Genomic DNA, 19,974 nt, shown 5'->3' with positions numbered 1-19,974 from the left:
AGCAGGGCTGTTGTTGTTAGGTGCCGTCGAGTCGGTTCCAACTCATAGCGACCCTATGCACAACAGAGTGAAACACTGCCCGGTCCTGCACCATCCTTACAATCATTGTTATGCTTGAGCCCATTGTTGCAGCCACTGTGTCAATCCACCTCGCTGAGGGTCTTCCTCTTTTCCGCTGACCCTATACTTTGCCAAGCATGTCCTTCTCCAGAGACTGATCCCTCCTGACAACATGTCCAAAGTATATAAGATGCAGTCTCGCCACCCTTGCTTCTAAGGAGCATTCTGTTGTTGCACTTCTTCCAAGACAGATTTATTTGTTCTTCTGGCAGTCCATGGTATATTCAATATTCTTCGTCAACACCACAATTCAAAGGCATCAATTCTTCTTCGGTCTTCCTTATCATTGTCCAGCTTTCACATGCAACAGAGCAGGGAGGGAGCCGGGAAATAGGGGTGGAACTACTCACCAGGAGCAGTCCCTGATCATTTGGGTGGGTGGCGCTGGCAGAGTGGAGGATCCTTGGAGTGGTGACTGCAGATCCCCACATATCTGGACTCTGGCCAATACCCCCTCCTCACATTTGGTCCATGCCAGGTCCTGATTGCAGGCTGCACTATGTGGGGAGTGTCCCAGTGCTCATACCAGATACTGGGGGAACACACTTTCCCATCCACCCTCCTGGTAACCACCAATGGGCTCCTCTCTCCGCCTGCCCAGCAAACCAAGGTGTGCACTCTCATGCCATCAGACCTGTGACCAGAGGCTAATGCTCACTCCACCCACCAGCAAGCCTTCCCACCCAACTGACGATCGTCAGCATACACTTCCACCACCAGACTGGTGACTAGAGGCACAAGAGCTACCCCTTGCCTCCACTTCCCTGCTCACCCAGGACCAGCAGTACGAGTTCCTGTGCCACCCACCCAGTGACCCATGCACACTCACCCGATCACCTGGCAATGGGTGGTATGCACACCCAGCACCCAGTCCAGCTACTGGCAAGAATGTACCCTGCACCCACATTCCAGTGACCTGACAGACACATCACCTCATCAGCAATGTCAGTCACATCCTGACAGTTGTCATCTGCACCTCTGCCAAATGATGAGCATGAGATTCTAGTGCCCTCATCTAACAACTGCCTGGCTGCAACATCATACATCCTACATCCAAACAGTTCCTGCAGGCCATCTGCACTTCCACTGAAACCCGTTTACACCCTACCACATACTGAGATGTCAATTCGTGCATGCACAGTGGGTCTATCCTGTCCGGGTAGCATTCCCTCACAGCAGATATGGAGATGTACTGCCCTGACTTCCAGAGAACACACTAACTGCTAGAACCAACCCAGAAGGACCTCATGGTCCTACAAGGGCTGTTGAGAACCCTGACCACACAATATTTGTCACCCAATATCAAGGAAAGAACCTGCTCTCCCACTTCCACTCGATCCAGTAAGAGAAGACATACGAGCATAACCACAGAAGACTCACATGTGGGTGAGACCCACCACACCCACTAGTGAGAGGAAACCGCACCCAGCCAACAGACACCACCAGAGCCACACATAGACCAGAACCACAAAACAACAATTAAAATAATACAAAGGAAAAAAGACATTCTAAAGAAAAACAGAAGAAACAAAGTTCCAGATACATCAAAACAAATTTTAAAAGTCAGCACAAACCACACATATATACAATCAATAAAGAAATACATAAATAAACAGAATTAATGCCTTGGAGACAGCAAAGAATAACAAATCACATGAAGAAACAGGATATGATGGCTCAAACAAGTGAGCAAAACAAAGGGCCAGAAAACTTTTCAGAGGAAGAAATGGTAATAGAACTATCTGATAAGAAATTCAAAACATACATACAGGATTCTCAAAGAGATCAAGGAAAGCACAGAAAAGACCCTAGAAGAATTCAGGAAAAAAAAAAATACAAGAACAAAATGACAAAATAAACAATTAGAAACTATACCAAAAAAAAAAAAAAAGACAACAATTAGAAATCCAGAAGGCTAACAATAAAGTATCAGAAATGTAAGGACAGAAAAATAGAACTGAATCAATGGAAGAAAGCATCTGAGAAATACAGTACAAATCCTTTGATACTAATTTGTTTGAGAAACAATCAGGAAAAAGAATGAAGAAAAATGAAGATGGCCTAAGAGTTATGCGGGACACTATCAAGAGGAATAATTTACGCGTAATAGGAATTCCAGAAGAAGCAGGGGGAGAAGGCACACAGAAAATTTTTTGATGATATATTGGCAGAAAACTTCCCTAATATGAAAGAAGAGAGAAGGTTTCTATCCAATAAGCTCAACAAATACCATACAGGATAAATCCCAAAGAAAGTCACCAAGATACGGAATGATCGAACTTTCTGAAACCAAAGGCAAAGAAAGAATTCTGAGAGCAGCACAGGAAAAATATCATCTACAAAGGGGCACCAATAAGAATAAGCACTGATTTCTCAGCAGAAACCATTCAGGTAAGAAGGCAATGGGATGGCATATACAAAGCCCTGAAAGAAAAGAATTGCCAACCAAGAATCATATAAATATATATATATATATATATATTTTTTATATATACACATATATATGTATATATATATATATATATACCCAGCAAAATTGTCTTTCAAATATGATGGGAATACTAGGACATTCCCAGAAAAACAGAAACTAAGGATATTTGTAAAAATCAGACCAATCTTACAAGAAATAATAAAGGGAGTCCTTTAGACAGGGAATCAATGACATCAGACAACAAACTGAGATTAAGGCACATGACAGCATCATCCAGATACCAACCCAGATAAAGAATTCACAAAAGTAAAAGAAAGCTGCAAAACTGAAAGAGGCAACCGGAGATGTCAATCTTCAATGACAACTTCAAAAAACAAAAAAGGGTAATAAATGGTGTAGTCACAGAAATTCCATATGGAAAGGAAATTAAGGCAATATGAAGATATAACAGACTGTTTTAAACTTAGGAAGATAAAGGTAAATGCCAGAGTAATCACAAAGACAATAAATCTACTTACCGAAGTAAAGAAGAAGAAAATCAAAAAGATTCAGTAAGTACAAAATCAACAACAGAGGATATGAAAAGAAAATCCATAAACAAAAAGAACTCGGCACAGAAAATTAAGTGGAACAAATCGTTAACACCACACACACACACACACACACACACACAAAGCATAACAAAATGGCAGCAGTGAATTCATACCTGTAGATAATCACACACTGAATGTAAGTGGTTTAAATGTACCTGTCAAGGGACATAGAGCAGCAGAACGAAAAAAAAAAAAAAAAACCATGAACCATCAATATGCTGCCTACAAGAAACACACCTTAGACACAAAGATATAAACAGGTTAAAAATCAAAGGTTGGAAAAAATATATCAAGCCAACAGTAACCAAAAGAAAGCAGGAGTGGCAATAATAAACCCTGATAAAATAAACTTTAAGTCAAAATCTATTATAAGAGACAATGAAGGGCATTATATAACGATTAAAGGGTCAATCCACCAAGAGGACATAACCATAATAAATATTCACACACCCAACTGACAGAACTCAAAAACACATTTAAAAAACTCCACAGAATTGAAAAGAGACATAGTTCTACAAAAATAGTAGTAGATTTTAACACACCATTTTCGATGATAGAACGAGAAAGAAACTCAACAAAGATATAGAAGATGTAAATAACACAACTAACTGAACCCCCACTGACATATACAGAGCACACCACCCAACAGCAACACAGTAGACATTCTTCTCCAACAAATATGGATCGTTCTCCAGAATAGACCATACTTTAGGTCCCAAAGCAAGCCTCAATAAATTTGAAAACACTGAAATAATACAAAGCTTCTTCTCTGATCATAAAGCTGTAAAATTAGAAATCGGTAACAGGAAGAACAAGGAAAAACATTAAATACATGGAAACCAAGTAATACCTTACTTAAAAAATATTGGGTAATAGAAGAAATTTAAAAATTCTTAGAATCAAATGAGAATGAAAACACAATGTATGAACGGATAAACAAATTGTGGTACATACAGTGGAATACTAAACAATTAGGATAACCAGGAGTCCATGAAACATCTTAGAACATGGATGAATCTGGAGGACATTATGCTGAATGAAATAAGTCAATCACAAAAAGACAAATATTGTATGGTCCCACTACTATAAAGTGTCAAAAATTGATATACACACAGAAAGCAAAGTTCTCTGATGGTTACCAGGGACTGGATGGAGAGGGAAGGGAAATCATTTTCTAGATAGTAGATACCTGTTACTTTTGGTGATGGGAAAGGCAATCCCAAATATGGGTGAAGTCAGCATAACTTGACCAAGTATACGAGAAAAAGGAAACAATTTCAGTAAATGCTATATAACATACAATTTTGCAACAATAGGCAAAATAAATAAAAAATATGTGTGTGGTTACATAGGTAGGTATGGATGCATACATGTGTCTAGTAAGGCATACTCAAGTAAATATATGTGGATGGATAGGTGTATCTGCAGGCATATGTACATGTTTGTGGATATCCACATATATAGGAAACCATATAGGGGGCAAAGGTAAGGATACTTCCTAGACATTGGTTTAGTGGGTGAAAAGACTTGGGACCATAGTCTCGGAGGACAACTTAGTTCACAAAAATAACGTTCTACATCCTAGTTTGGTGAGTAGTGTCTGGGGTCTTAAAAGCTTGCGAGCGGCCACCTAAGGTACAACTATTGGTCTGTACGCTTATACAGCAAAAGAGAATGAAGGAAATCAAAGGCTCAAGGAAGACACTAGTCCATGAGACTAACAGCCCACATGAACCACAGCCTCTTCTAACCTCAGACCAGAAGAACTAGATGGTGCCTACCTACCACTACCAACCGTTCTAATCAGCGACACAATAAAAGGTCCTGTGAGAAAGGAAGAAAAATATAGAACAAAGCTCAAATTCCTAAACAAGGCCAGAGCAACTGAACCAATACAGACTAAAAAACCCGAGACTATCACCCTAAGATACCCTTTGAACTTGGAATTAAGCTATTTCTGATCACTTTTCAGCCACATAATAGATTGGTTTATAAAACAAACAATATTGCCCATGAATAATGTCTCCCTTAAGCAATTAACTATATAAGGCCAAACAGTCAACAGATATCCAAAAGCAAAGATGTGAGAAGGCAAGGAGGGGAAGGGAAACTAGATAAACGGAAACAGAACAAACAGAATGGAAATAATGAGAATGCTTGACACATTGTAAAAATTGTAACCAATGGCACGGAACAACCCGTATAAAAATTATTAGAGGGAAGTCTTATTTGCTGTGTAAACTTTCACCTAAAACACGGTAAAATATTATTCGAAAAAAAGAACAGGAGCAATGACTGCATGCAATCCTATTACGCAGTCAAGGAAGTGGATGAGTCAGGGGCAGGAACAGTAATCACCAGGCCTCCTGGACATGAAGTATTTAATGTTCTCATTGAGACAAGTACCTTAAACTCATCAAATGCATTAAATGAAGCCAGTCCTCTGACAACTGTACTGCACAGTGCAAAAGGAATGAATTAAATGCATAAGGTACTTAGAATAACAGCATCAACTAGTTCTTTCAAATTATAATTTTTTTCAAGCTGAATTTAATTTGGTTAGATAAAAAAAGTATAACAAGTCATAGGAAATGCTAATAATGCCTGTAGTCTAGAAAAAAAGTAAAATATAATAATTATCCTTTTCTAAACATCAACCTCCTATATTAGATGATGAGCTGTGGAAATTTTTATTCTTACTATAGTATGCCTTTACATATGCGATCCATATCTGTTTTCCCCGTTTTATTCAAGGGACGGAATGGCTGAAAATGAATTATACCTGTATATGTACAGTTTTGTGGTTGCATACTTGCCCTACAGCGATAAAAACTTTGACTCTAGATGACAATCCATTCCTGGAAATACGGTATCATATAAATTTAGGCAGCTGCCATGTAGTATAAGACTATTTAATGTGTTCTACAACACCTGATCACATAGATATATCAGAAAAAGAAACTGACTAGCACACGTTCAAGAAATTAATATTAAACAAACAAAAAATTTCAATCAACTTAGCATTCAGAGAATAACTGTTTTTTTTTTCTCAAATACAATTCATATCCTGCTTTTCCAAAGGCAAAATTTTAAATATAAAAAGCAAACAAATACATTTTAGCTCGTGAATTTCATTCCTCTTCCTAATGTGTCATCCATAACGGAAAACGGGGTTATCACAACTCTACTTTTGGAAATGTTTCACTTTTCTAAATATAATACTTTGTTGCTGATTTTCATGGCTTTCTTTATGATCTTTAAGACTTCAAGGTAGAGGGTCAGAAAAAAAGATCATCAACAAGATAGACTGATACAGTGGCTGCAACGAGGGGCTCAAACCTAGCAATGATTGTGAGGATGGAGCAGGATCAGGTTAAGTGTTTCATTTTGTTGTACACAGGGTCACTATGAGTCAGAACCGACTTAAGGGCAACTGTCAACGAGACTTCAATATTTTTCTTCTATGGCTATAGGAAAAACCTGGCATTCATTTACATGAAAAATTGCGTTTATGAAAACTATATTGGAACATTTTATCATTCTGATACACTAGGCTTATACTCTAGAACTAAACAGTATATGGCTAATGAAAATAATATATATTCTCACAAATCAAGATTGTCAAGAGAATAAATAAGATGATATATCAGTTTAGTTTTAGCAATGATACAAAACGTATCTATTAGATGTTTTTACCTAAGAATGATAAAGTGACAAGAAAAAATATGTAAATACATATTATATTTATATACTTTCATACCAGCTAGGATTTCTCTCATCTTCTTGACCTGGAAAATATATGATTTCTTCTACCAAAGTACCTTACCTAGAGTTTATTGTTTTTTGCTTTTAACTCCAAACTATTATTTTGTCATTTAGCTAAAAAGGCGATCACTGCTAACTCTTTGGAGTCTCTGGGTGAGGCAAACAGTTAAGCACTTACTGCTAACCAAAAAGTTGGCAATTCTAGTCCACCTAAAGGCGTCTTGGAAGAAAAGCCTAGCAATGTACTTCCAAAAAATTGGCCACTGAAAACCCTACGGAGCACAGTTATCCTCCGACACACATGGGGTCACCAGGAGTCGGATTTGACTGGATGGTGATTGGTAAACAGTAATATAAAGCTATAACTATCACTGGTAGATTAGCAATGCCCTGGGCTAACACTAGACTAGTAGAGGGAGGAGGCTTTGTTTCCAGTCTAAATTTTGATCTCACTACCTCTGGGCTCTTAGGCAACTCACGCAGACTTTTTTTAGTCTTCATTTCTTTCATTTGTAAAATAGTCAAAATAAACGACCATCTTTAACAGTTTCAAAAAGTATCTCTGAATCGTAATTAAAATTGAAGAGGAAAAAAATTCTTTAAAAATTATCTGCAACCAAACCCTGGACAAAGCAGCTCAACAGGTAAAAAAACAAATAATATAGAATATCTACATATAGACATAAATTTTTGTATTAGCGCATGTTCGATACTGACATTAGAGTAACTTCTCTTTGCTCTACTCTGACTTCTTTAAGAGATTGATACAAAGGCAGCAGCTTTGGACAACATTATTCTTTATGAGGCTTTGTACTTTACATTTATTCTTCTGAAAAACTAAACATACTTATATTTTTGTTTGTGGGAAGGATGTAGAATATCATTGTAGAGTTTTAACAACTAGAAAAAAATCAATAAATTGTAAAAATTATTTTAATGAGAGAAATGTGGAGGAAAAAACCCTTCCTAGGTGACAATGGCTGGGTATTTATATATATACAAGTCTCCACTTACAAAAGTTTTAAAACAGTTAAAAGGCATATCACCATAGTGCCATGAATTATGACACAAACTGTGAAAGGCTGTTTTGTTTTAAAAATATAAATACATGTAAATATATTTGTTCTACTAAAACCAAAAAAAAAAACAAACCCATTGCTGTCGAGGCAATTCCGACTCATAGCGACCCTCTAGGACAGAGTAGAGCTGCCCTGTAGGGTTTCCAAGGCTGTAATCTTTATGGAAGCAGACTGCCCCATCTTTCCCCCAAGGAGCAGATGGTGGGTTCGAACCACTGACCTTTCCATTAGCAGTCGAGTGGTTTAACCATTGTGCCACCAGGGCTCCTACCACATCTTATTTGTACTTACAAGTGTATTTGTTTCATCAGTACTTGACATTCGATGATTTCTTTGGAAAATGTTTGTTGAATGAATATAGGAGCAAGAAATTAATTACTGCAAGATAGTGTGTGTGTACATGTATAAAATTTCTCTGATAACTAATGATGCCGAGTATTTTTTCATATATTTATTTACCATTTGGATTTCTTTTCAGGCAAAAAGCCTGTACATATCACTAAGAAAAAAGCAATAGTGATTTGAAATACCTCATTATGTATTCTGGATATAGGTCTACTGTCAGATACACGGGCTGCAAACATTTTTTCCCACTCTTTGGTTTGTTTTCACTCTCTTACAGGTGTCTACCGATGGTTAAAAAAAAAAATCTTAATTTTAATATAGTCAAATAATTGTATGATTTCCTTTTCAGTTATTGCTCTTTGTATTTTGTTTTAGAAAATAATCCCTACTCTGGGATCATGAAACAATTCCCTTTGTATTTATCTTTAAGGCTTAACTGTTTTGCTTGTCACATTTAGTTCTATCATCTATCTGGAATTCTGTTTTTGAGTATGGTATGAAGCAGGGTTCCAATTTTATTTTTTCTTCCAGGATACCCAATTACCCCAGTACAATTAAATGAAAAAAAAAAAAAAAAAGTAATATTTTTCCCAATACCTGTAATACTTCTTTTCATTAACATGTCAAAAGTGCCACCTGAAGATGCATAGATCTGTTTATGGGCTGCATTCTGTTCCAGAGTTGTTACTTTATCTTTGTGCCAGTATCATACTGCCTTAATCACTATAGCTGTATAACAACTCTTGCCACTTATTTTTTATTATTTAAGACTGTCTTGGCTATTTGGCCCTTGGCATTTAAAAATGTAAATTTGAAAATGACGTTATACATTTCCATTTAAAAAAAAAACTGTGATCTTGAAGAGGTCTACGTATAAATCAATTTGGGAAAAATTGATATTTTAATAATACTGAATCTTCCAATCACATATACTTTGATCTTTATAAGTATTCAGGTCTTTTAAAATTGTTTTTCCTGTTAAAATTTTACAGTTCTGTCCATATAGATTTTATTAGATTTATTCCTAGGAACTTGATACTTTTTGATGTTATTATAAACACTACCTTTTTAAATTTTTATTTTCTGTTTGGTGCTGGAATATAGAAGCACAATTGATTTTGTACATTGATTTCTACTAAGCACTTATTAATATTTATAACTCACCCGTAGGAGATTTTGTATTTCCTATATATGCAGTGAGGGTACTGTCTGTGAAAACTGAAAGTTTTAGCTCTTCCTTTCCAACCTTTATCCATTTTGCTTTTCTTGTCTTCCTATACTGCCTTGAATGTCCAGGTTAATGTTGAATAGAAATAGTGATAACAGATTCTTTTGTCTCATTTCTTATTTCAAAAAGGAAACTTTTAGTATTTCACTTCTAAGATATTGGTTATAAATATTTCATAGATATTCCTTATGATACTAAAGAAGATCCCTTATATTTCTATTTTGTAGAGTTTTTATCATGAATGCTTGACTTTGTCAGTTTTTTATTTATTGAGATTGTTATATGATTTTTCTACTTATTAGACAGTAAATTATATTATTTTTTAATATTAAAATACACATTCCTTGGATAAAACCAAACTGAACGTATTATATTTTCCTTCTTATTTATTACTTGATTTACTTAAATAACAATTTTTTAGGATATTTGCATCTAAGTTCAAAACTAAGTTTGTCCTGTATTTTTTCATTTTTATGTTATTCTTGCCGGATTTTGGTATGAAGGTTATGCTGCCTCATAAATTGAGACGGGGAATATAACATCTTTTATTTTGGGGGAATAGTTTGTGTAAAAACTGAGTGTTTCTTCTTTAAATGTTTGGTATGTTGTTGTTGCTAGGTGCTGTAGAGCTGCTTCCAATTTATAGCCACCCTATGTACAACAGAACGATAAACAGTGCCCGGTCCTGTGCCATCCTCACAATCACTGCTATGTCTGAGACCACTGTTGCAGCCACTGTCAGTGCATCTCGTCAAGGGTCTTCCTCCTTTTCGCTGACCCTCTACCTTACCAATATGGTGTCTGGTAAAACTTGCCATTAAAACCAAATGGACTTAGAATTTCTTTGGAGGAAGGCTTTTAGTTATGTATTCAATTTCTCAAATATTATAGGAGTACTCCATTTTTTATTTCTTCTTGTATCTCTTTCTAAAAGTTGTGTTTTTCTAGGATTTTGTACATTCTCCAAGTTTTTCAAATATATTGACAAAATTGATCATAATATCCTCTTATTATTTTCTGCAGGATGTTCAGCTGGCATGGAACACCTACTTTTCAAATGATAAGACATAAGGCTTTTACTTTCTCTTTCCAGCCTTAGAAGCCTATTACATCTTTTTATTGAAAGCCACAGTCATAGAATTAGCAACAATATTAAAGGAACAAGTAAGTTCAGTAACCTGTATTCCAGAATTATCTAAGAAAGATGCCTACCTAGAACTAAAGCTCTCTAACATTGGAACCACTACTTTTTCATTGGTAGCGTGGTTCATTTCGAGTTCATTCATTCACTAAACAAAGGGGCAAGTTACAAGGGTAAAAGATAGTCCTTGATGTCAAGAAACTTGCCCCCTGGAGAGGAGATACTTCAGTAAAGAAAAAGTACAATCTCAAGATATAAGTTCTACTCTGTGCATGATACAGATGAGCACAAGATGCTATGGAAGCAGAGAGGAGAGGTACTCTTAATCTTCTTCTAGGATTGAGTTCCATGTGTTGGTGAGAATGGTGGAGTGGTAGGAACTGAGGAAGTAGAGGAAGACAGAGACAACATCATGAATGGCTCTATGTCATATTAAAGAGCCTCACGGAGTATATGATGGGGTGACACCAACAGCTTTTAAGTGATCTGATCTGCATTTTAGGAAGTTAAAAATGAAGAACAATTTCAGGTATTTATGACATTAGTAACTTCAACAATTTAGAATTATTTAGAAGAAATGTTACAATTCTACCTATTAAAATGAAAAACCGTTACCTACGGAAGTTTTTAAATCTAAAAGTTAAAGGTTTGAAATGGGAAGCTGCCCATAATTTCTCCTGCATGAATATCAGAAATCAGGGGAAAAAAAGAGTACAACCAAACGTTTTGGGTTTGCATACCTATAGCAAGATGCTCCATAGGGACATTCGGGCCGGTCATCAGCCTCATCTTGATACATGCCTTGTACACCTCCATAATCGCTGTCACCAGGGTGGCTGAAGTGTTGAAAATGGACAGGATTCTTCCTATGAGGGTGAAAAATATACTGTCAGAAAAAAATAATAGGATGTAATAGGCTTTTCCAGGATATAGCAGGAAACCAAGCAACCCACATCTGATTATTCCAGAATATGAACCAGTGTGCTGTCTTGTTAAAAACAAAGTTCATGATCTCTAGTCAATAGAGAACTCTCATGGTAACATAATGAATTTCTGGTGACACTGGGAATTCCCAGGGGTCCTGGATCACACTTTGAGAATTGATACCTTAAAATAATAGATTAGTTTTGTCGGGTTTTTTTGTTTAAAATACGTAATTTTTTTTTTTTTTTTATACTATGTAGGAAACCCTGGTGACGTAGTGGTTAAGTGCTACGGCTGCTGACCAAAGGGTCGGCAGTTCAAATCCACCAGGCGCTCCTTGGAAACTCTACAGGGCAGTTCTACCCTGTCCTATAGGGTCGCTATGAGTTGGAATAGACTCAACGGCACTGGGTTTTTTTGGTTTTTGGTTTTACATAGTATGTACTTCTTGAGTCTGACTTTTTATGTTTGTGAAATTTGTGTGTGTAGTTGCGTGAAGCAGTTGTTCATTTTCATTACTGTGTAATAGTTCACTGTTTAAAGCTGCTATAATTTATCAATTCCACTGTTGATGAACTTCTGGGTTCATTTCACTTATTGGTTATTATAAATAATAACACCATGAACATTCTTTTGGTGTACATATATATGCGTTTTCCTGAGTATATAGTTAGGGTATATGGTAAATATTTTTTTATTTACCAGGTAAATATATACCAGGTAAAAAAATTTTTTTTACCAGGTTTTATAAATATTTCCACTTTTCCAAGTGATTGCATCAATTTTCACTCCCACTAACAGGCTAGTAGAGTTGCAGTTTTTCAACATCTTCACCAATACTTGGTCTTGTCAGCTTTTTTTAAGCCAGTCTGATCCATATGTAATAGTATCTATAGCAGAGATTGGCAAAATATGGCCAGCAGGCCCAAATCTAACCCACTTCTTGTTTTTGTAAATAAATTTTTATTGAAACATAGCCACTCTCTTTTGTTTATGTATTGTCTATGACTGCTTTCACTCTATAATGGCAGAGTGGAGTGGTGCAACAGAGACCATATGGCCCACAAAGCCAAAAAGATTTACTGCCTGGTCTTTTAAAAAGTCTGACAACCCCTGATCTATAACATTGTATTTTAATATGTGTTTACCTAATGACTAATGAGCTTTAGCACCTTTTGATATACTTATAGGCCATTTGTATACCCTCTTTTGTGAAGTGCCTTTTGCCCATTTTTTGAGTGTCAATCATTTTCTTATTGACCGGTAGTTATTTTGCACATAAATCCTTTGATATACGTATCACAAATATCCTTACCCACTTTGTAGCTTGCCTTTTCATCCTCTTAATAGTATACTTTGAAAATAGTAGTACCTTTTGAAAATAGTATATTTTTCAGAAAAGATGAATATAGTCCCATTAAGCAACTGAACTATATAATTATGATTACTGTGGTTTGTAGCCTCTTTAAAAAATTTTTTGCCTGTCCCAGTGTTAGGAATATATTCTTCTAGGTTATCATCTCCTAACTTTACTGTTCTATGTTTTACATTTGTTGTTGTCAGGTGCAATTCTTCTCAAATTGACTTTTGTGATAGGTATGACACAGGGGTTAACATTCATTATTTTTCTATATGAATATCCAATTACCAAGAGCCACTGAATGAAAGGTACATACTTAACCATTGCTTTGCCATGCACCTGTTATAAAGACAGACATGTAGGTTTGGTTTTAGACTCTGTATTCTTTTCCATTGATGACTTGTCTATGCTGGCACCTATACTACACTGTTACTACATACTGTAGCTTTATAATAAGCTTTTAACTTATATCAATTTTGGGCAAAGTGTATCTTTAAGATATTGAGTATTTCAATTCATGCATGTGATATATCCCCCACTTAATTAATTTCTTGCCATGTTTTCCATAGATACGTCTTGCACATTTTTTTGCTAGATTTAGTCTTAGGTATTTACAGTTTTAATATTATTTAAATATTCCAATTTTAAAACTTCTAATATTTTATTGCTAGAATATAAAAATATATTTTTGGATATTCATTTTGAACCTACTGACTGTGCTAAATTCATTTATTAATTCAAAGAGTTTACCTGAAGATTATTCTTAATTGTTAGGGTATATGATCATGCCTTCTGTAAATAAATATAGTTTTATTTCTTCCTTTCCAATCCACATTAGTTATTTCTTTTTCTTGCCGTATCATACTGGCTGTGATCTCCAGTACAATGTTGACTAGGAATGGTGAGTGGGCACACTTTTTTAATTTTCAATATCAAGGGAGAAATGTCAATATTTCACCACTAAGTATGATGTTAGATGTAGGCTTTTGTAGAAATCCTTTATTGAAGACATTTCCTCTACTCATTTATTATCAAGAATTCTTTTCATAAACGGGATGATGAATTTTACCAGATGATTTTTCTCTATTTATTGAGATGATCAGTATAATTTTTCTCCTTTAATCTGTTAATTTGGTGAACTACAGTAATTTATGCTCAAATATCAAACCAACCTTGCATAACAGTCTAACTTAGAATAAATCTAACTTTATTGTGATACAGTATTCTAGTATGGGTTTTAATATACAGCTGGGATCAAATACTAATGTTTCCTTTAGTATTTGCCTCTATACCTTTGTTGGATTTTGATACCAAGTTTATGCTGGCTCCATAAAATGAGTTGAGAAGCATTCCTTCACTCTGTTCTCTAGACAAATTGTGTTAAGCATTGAGTTTTGTTTTTTGGTAGTTTTTTTTTTTTTTTTTCTTAAATAAACTGGCTTAATTCACCAGTGCATCATCTTGGCCCATATTCTTCTTTGTAAGAATGTATTTAATTATGGGTTTATTTTTTTCAATAGATATAGGACTATTTTGATTTTGTATTTGCACCTTTATCCCTTTTGTTATGTTTTTTTTCCTCTGGAAATTCGTTCATTTCTTTCAAATTTTTTAAATCCATTGACGTGACACTGGTTCACAATATTCTCTCACTATATCTTCAATGTCTGTCTGCAAGATTTTTAGTGATGTTCTGTTTTTATTCCTGGTATTTACCGGGAATCTGTGCTCCCTCCTCTTTTCTCCCTCTCTTCTTTTTCAGTCTTTCTGGGATTATCAATACTGTTAGTCTTTTCAATGCATCCTTTGGCTTTTCTATTTTCTCTATTTTATGTCTATTTTCTGTTTCATTACTTTCCTCTTTACCTTTATTATTTTTTTTCCTCCTATGTTCTTTGGGTTTAACTTGCTGTTCCTTTTCTAATTTTTTTTTAAGGTAGATTTTCAGCTTTCTTTTCTCATATATGCATTTAAGGCTATACATTTCCCCCTAAGCTAACTTTAAGTGCATCACAAGTTTTGCTTCGTCACATTTGCAGTATCATTTAGTTTAAATATTTAAAAATTTCATCATGGCTTCTTTTCATTCATGGGCTGTTCAGAAAGTACATTGTTTAACTTCCAAACACTTGGGGATCATCTCATTTTATTTTGATTACTGATTTTTAGCTTATTACACTGTGCTCAGAAAATACTCTGATTTTTAAAATTTGTTGAGACTCGTTTTATAGTCAAGGATATGGTTTATTTGAGAAAGTATTCCAGAGGCACTTCAATAGAATGTTTTTCTTCACTGCTCAGTGTTCTGAATATAACAATTTAGTCAAGTTTGTTCAAATTTGCTCATTGTTAAGTAAAAAACCAACAAAATGAGATGATCCCCAAATGTTTGGAAATTAAACAGTGTGCTTCTAAATAACCCATGAATGAAAAGAATCATTGATTTTTTTTTTTAAATCTGTTTAGCCTATAATTTATAGCTAGCATAGGTTAAAATCTGCTGTTTTAATTGAGAATTTATTTCTCCTTTTACTTCTGTCAATTTTTGCTTTATATGTTTTCAGCCTGCACTATTAGGTGCTTACAAATTCAGAATTTTTGAATCAATAACTTGTATCATTATGAACTGTCCCTCTTTACCTCTAGTATTGCTTTTTGCCTTAAATTCTACTTTGTCTAATATTAACATGCACACACAAACTCTTCTTTGGTTAGATTTTTATGGTTTACCTTTCACCCATCTTTATAATTTCAACCATTACATGTCCTTATACTTAAGGTGCAAGTCTTATAAGCAGATTAAGGCTTTCTCTCCCTTTATTTAATCCTACCATCTTTTAATTTTTTTTCCCACTTATCCCATACAATCTATGTTGCTTTTCCTCTCTTTTCTTGCCTTCCTTTGGGTTGATCATAAATTTTTAAATTATTCAATTTCCCCATTTCCATCAGCTTATTAATTACATATTACTCTTCTTCTGATGGTTACCCAGGGATTAGGACATTGTGATGGTTAAGACTGTGTGTCACCTTGGCTGGGCCATGATTCTCAGTGTTTATATGTGATCACTCTCATGAATGAATCTGCTGTGAGTAGCCAATCAGTTGAAAGGGAGTTTCCTAGGGGGTGTGGCCTGCATCTGAATATAAGCAGACATTCTGGCTTTTTTCCTCTCTCTGGATCCTGCTGCTGCCTTCTGTTCATCTGACCTCCAGCTCTTGGGACTCGAGCTATCAGCTTATCTGTAGACCTTGGGATTCATCAGTCTTCAAGGCCGGAGAGCGGGAACCCTGTTCTCCAACCCTCCAATCTTGGGTTCGCCAGCACCTGCAGCTACGTGAATCAAGAGAAGCCTCTATCCTGATCCATGGGCTTGGGATGTTCCAGCCTCTACAATTGTGTGAGCCATTTCCTTGATATAAATCTCTCTCCATATATATTTAGACGCTTTACTTGTTTTACTCTCTAGAGAACCCAGCCTAAGACAGACATGCATCCTTGACTTATTAGAGTATGATATAAATTAGTACTCTTTGAATTTTCTGGATATTGCAAAGCTTTAAACAGTTTTACTTGCTTTACTCACCGAACACTTTTGTGTTATTTTCATATTCTACATACATTTTACACATCACAAAAAATATTATTGTTTTATATAGTCTATCTTCATTTATATTTAGTTTCATGTTTACCCCCTTGGATGTCTATGTTTCAAATAAGTTCTCTCCTACTTTGCAAACACTGACTGCCATTTTTGTTGCCCATGCCCCATAACACTATCCCAAACTCCACTTGACCTCTTAGCCCTGTCTAAAACACTAAAAACCTGGCAAATACTACAAGGGAAGAAGTAGTCTCAAAGGTTTGGCTGCCTTTGTAGTACTCTCATAATTTCAAACATGGGTGTTCTACTTTTCTAGTTGTTCTCAGTAGGAGATTCGGTCTTCAACAAAATACTCTACTTTTACCAAAGGTGAAAACATTATTTTATATATTATTAACTCTTAAATAATTTATATATATTTGGAGCCCTGTGCCGCAGTGGTTAAGAGCTCTGGCTGCTAACCAAAAGGTAGGCAGTTTGAATTCACCAGCTGCTCCTTTGAAACCCTATGGGGCAGTTCTACTCTGTCCCATAGGGTCACTATGAGTCAGAATCAACTCGAGAGCAATGGGTTTGGGTATATATATATATATATATATATATATATACACAGATAAAAGCTAAAGGTTGTAATTTTTATAAGTGTTAACAAGAGACATTTCAACTTCTGCCTGATTTTTTGAAAATAATTTACTAAATGAATCATACGCTATCAAACAGAAGAACTACATGATCCCAAAAGAGTAATATTTTTCAAAAAGAATTTTTGAATGAGACTAATGGGGCACGCCAGCCCAGGGGCAAGGACTAGAAGGCAGGAAGGGGCAGGAAAGCTGGTAATAGGGAACCCAAGGTTGAGAAGGTAGAGTGTTGACATGTCATGGGGTTGGTAACTAATGTCACAAAACAATATGTGTACTAACTGTTTAATGACAAGCTAGTTTGTTCTGTAAACCTTCATGTAAAGTACAATAAAAAAAAAAAGATTTTTGAAAAGCAGTAGTTCGTAAAAAGTTAAATGCTAATTTTCATCACAAAGAATTGAAATAAGATGCACTTGCTTTAAACACATTGCATTTGAAGTGCTGTAGATATAAGTAGTAAATATTTGGGTCTAAAACTCAGAACAGATATGTGTGTTGCAGATGGGAGTCAATTAGCATGACAGTAAGAGACCAAATGAGACTACCCTTGAGCAATAATACACTACTAAGAGAGACAGAACATGTAAGTAAATAATTAGGAATCAAATGTAATATTAGAAACAGTATAAGGTAAAGAACTTGCATAGGACAGGAAATGAGCAATCTGGGGAAAAATGGGCATGTCAGAAAAGGAATCAGAGAGGAGCTGAATATAAGCAGGGTTTTTAAGCGGGGCAGGGGGAGTGACAAAGAGAACAGCATGTCCATCGCAGAAGGCATAAAACAGCACGGCAGATCCAAGCGGTTCAAGGGCTTTCTGGGCCATACTAAGAAGCCTAGACTTTGGCTACTGAAAGATTCTGTACAGGAGAGCAATGTAAGATTACTTCATTCTCTCTCTTTTCTTCTTTTTATTTTCTTAGCCAGATCACTCAGGCAATAATGAGTAATATGAACTTGTGGAAAAGTGTGGAGGCTTAGGAGATCATTCACTTGTACAGCGTGAACTAAAGCCACGGCTTTGATTCTGGAAATGATTTTTATGAGGTATACATAGAACGAGAACTCAATATATGTTATGAGCTCCCTTTGTTACAGATACAAACATTTGTTTTCAAAGATTCAAAGACAAATATTTCTTAGGTATTAAATATGCATATCGAAATTAGTGAAAAAATTAAAATAACTATTTATAAGCTAAGACTGATTAAAACTAGTATGTATCATCATCAAATACGAACGAATTCATTATGGTCTTGATAAAGCATTCCATCACCTTTAACAAAGACTAATGACAGTGCTGAATACCAAACAGGATTTTTCAAAATCCAAAGTAACAGAAGGTGTATACATCTTACAAGTTTCTACCTTATGTTACATATTTGGAACTAAGGCCACTCATAGACAAAGTTGTTTACAAATATATAAATCAGAACTGTTGAAACTGAAAAATGTTGTCATCCAAAGTGGTAATGCATTTTTAAAGAGAGACAATATGAATATGGAATTAATAGAATATGTGATATAAATATTACATAGAAGACAACAAATGCTGTCTTACCAAATACATTGGTAAGGTATTCGGTTTGGCAAGTTGGAACGGCAAAGAAATGCTTTCGCAATAGGACTACGTGATTATAAACATACTACTACAAACATCATAGATGAAACTATAGTCTTAAAACTAAGGACTTATAATTTGAGTTCACAAAATAAACACTAGTTGCCACTGTGTTGATTCTGACTCATGGCCACCCCGTGTGTGTCAGAGTAGAATGACACTCCATAAGGTTTTCAGTCGCTGATTTTTGGGAAGTAGACTGCCAAGCCTTTCTTCTGAAGTACCTCTGAACAGACTTGAGCCACCAACCTTACAGTTAGCAGTTCAGTGTGTTAACTGTTTGCACATCCAGGGGCCCCAGACAATACAGTCTAATGTAAGCAAATGAAGTAGGTACAGGAGTAACCAATCAACCCAGCAAATACATATTCAGTTGTTTTAGAAGGCATCCAGGTGATTCAAATCGCCATTAGAACAATATAAAGGAAAACACATAGGTGTAATAAGATACCAAACACAACCTAAAATTCTATTGATAATACTTATGAAGCCATCTCTCTAATTTCTAATAAGACTTTAAATAAACAGGTACGTAGGTCTGAGTGATTAAATTTTCAAGTCTGGATACTCCAATATTCCGTATCTTACATTAGTCAGCATGTCTACATATGAAACATTCCATCCCTCTCTGTATCTTCAAAGCCTGTAAGAGGATTTGCTGTTCCACTGCTATTCATAAGGTTTTCACTGGCTAATTCTTGTCAGAAGTAAACTACCGGGTCCTTCTTCCTACTCTGTCTTAGTCTGGAAGCTCAGCTGAAGCACAGGTGACCCTGCTGGTATCTGAACACTGGTGGCCACAACCTTCAGTATGGATGACACCTCAACATAAAGAAAACAAAAGTCTGCACAACTCGACCAATGAGCAACATCATGATAAACGGAGAAAAGACTGAAGTTGCCAAGGATTCATTTTACTTGGATCCACAATCAACATCCATAGAAGTAAAAAAGCAGTCAAGAAATCAAAAGACACATCACATTGGGCAAATCTGCTGAAAAGGGCCTCTTCAAAGTGTTGAAAAGGAAAGATGTCACCTTGAAGACTAAGGTGTGCCTGTCCCAAGCCATGGCATTTTCAATTGCATCAAATGCATGTGAAAGCTGGACAATGAATA

The 19,974-nt window shown here is 35.6% G+C and overlaps 1 protein-coding gene across 6 annotated transcripts in view; it reads right to left on the bottom strand.

Moving 5' to 3' along the window:
* APLF (aprataxin and PNKP like factor) overlaps nucleotides 1-19,974 on the bottom strand; it is a 130,719-nt gene that overhangs the window by 27,558 nt on the left and 83,187 nt on the right. For all 6 annotated transcript variants that reach the window (XM_064268671.1, XM_064268668.1, XM_064268672.1 and 3 more), the window contains one exon: nucleotides 11,443-11,568. In XM_064268671.1, the coding sequence (XP_064124741.1) occupies nucleotides 11,443-11,568 (126 nt within the window). The remainder of the gene's footprint in view (nucleotides 1-11,442; nucleotides 11,569-19,974) is intronic.

The sequence above is a fragment of the Loxodonta africana genome, chromosome 15 (assembly GCF_030014295.1).
Source record: "Loxodonta africana isolate mLoxAfr1 chromosome 15, mLoxAfr1.hap2, whole genome shotgun sequence".
NCBI classification, from domain to species: domain Eukaryota; kingdom Metazoa; phylum Chordata; class Mammalia; order Proboscidea; family Elephantidae; genus Loxodonta; species Loxodonta africana.
Note: the sequence above shows the minus strand (reverse complement) of the source record. Positions and strands in the feature narration are given on the sequence as shown.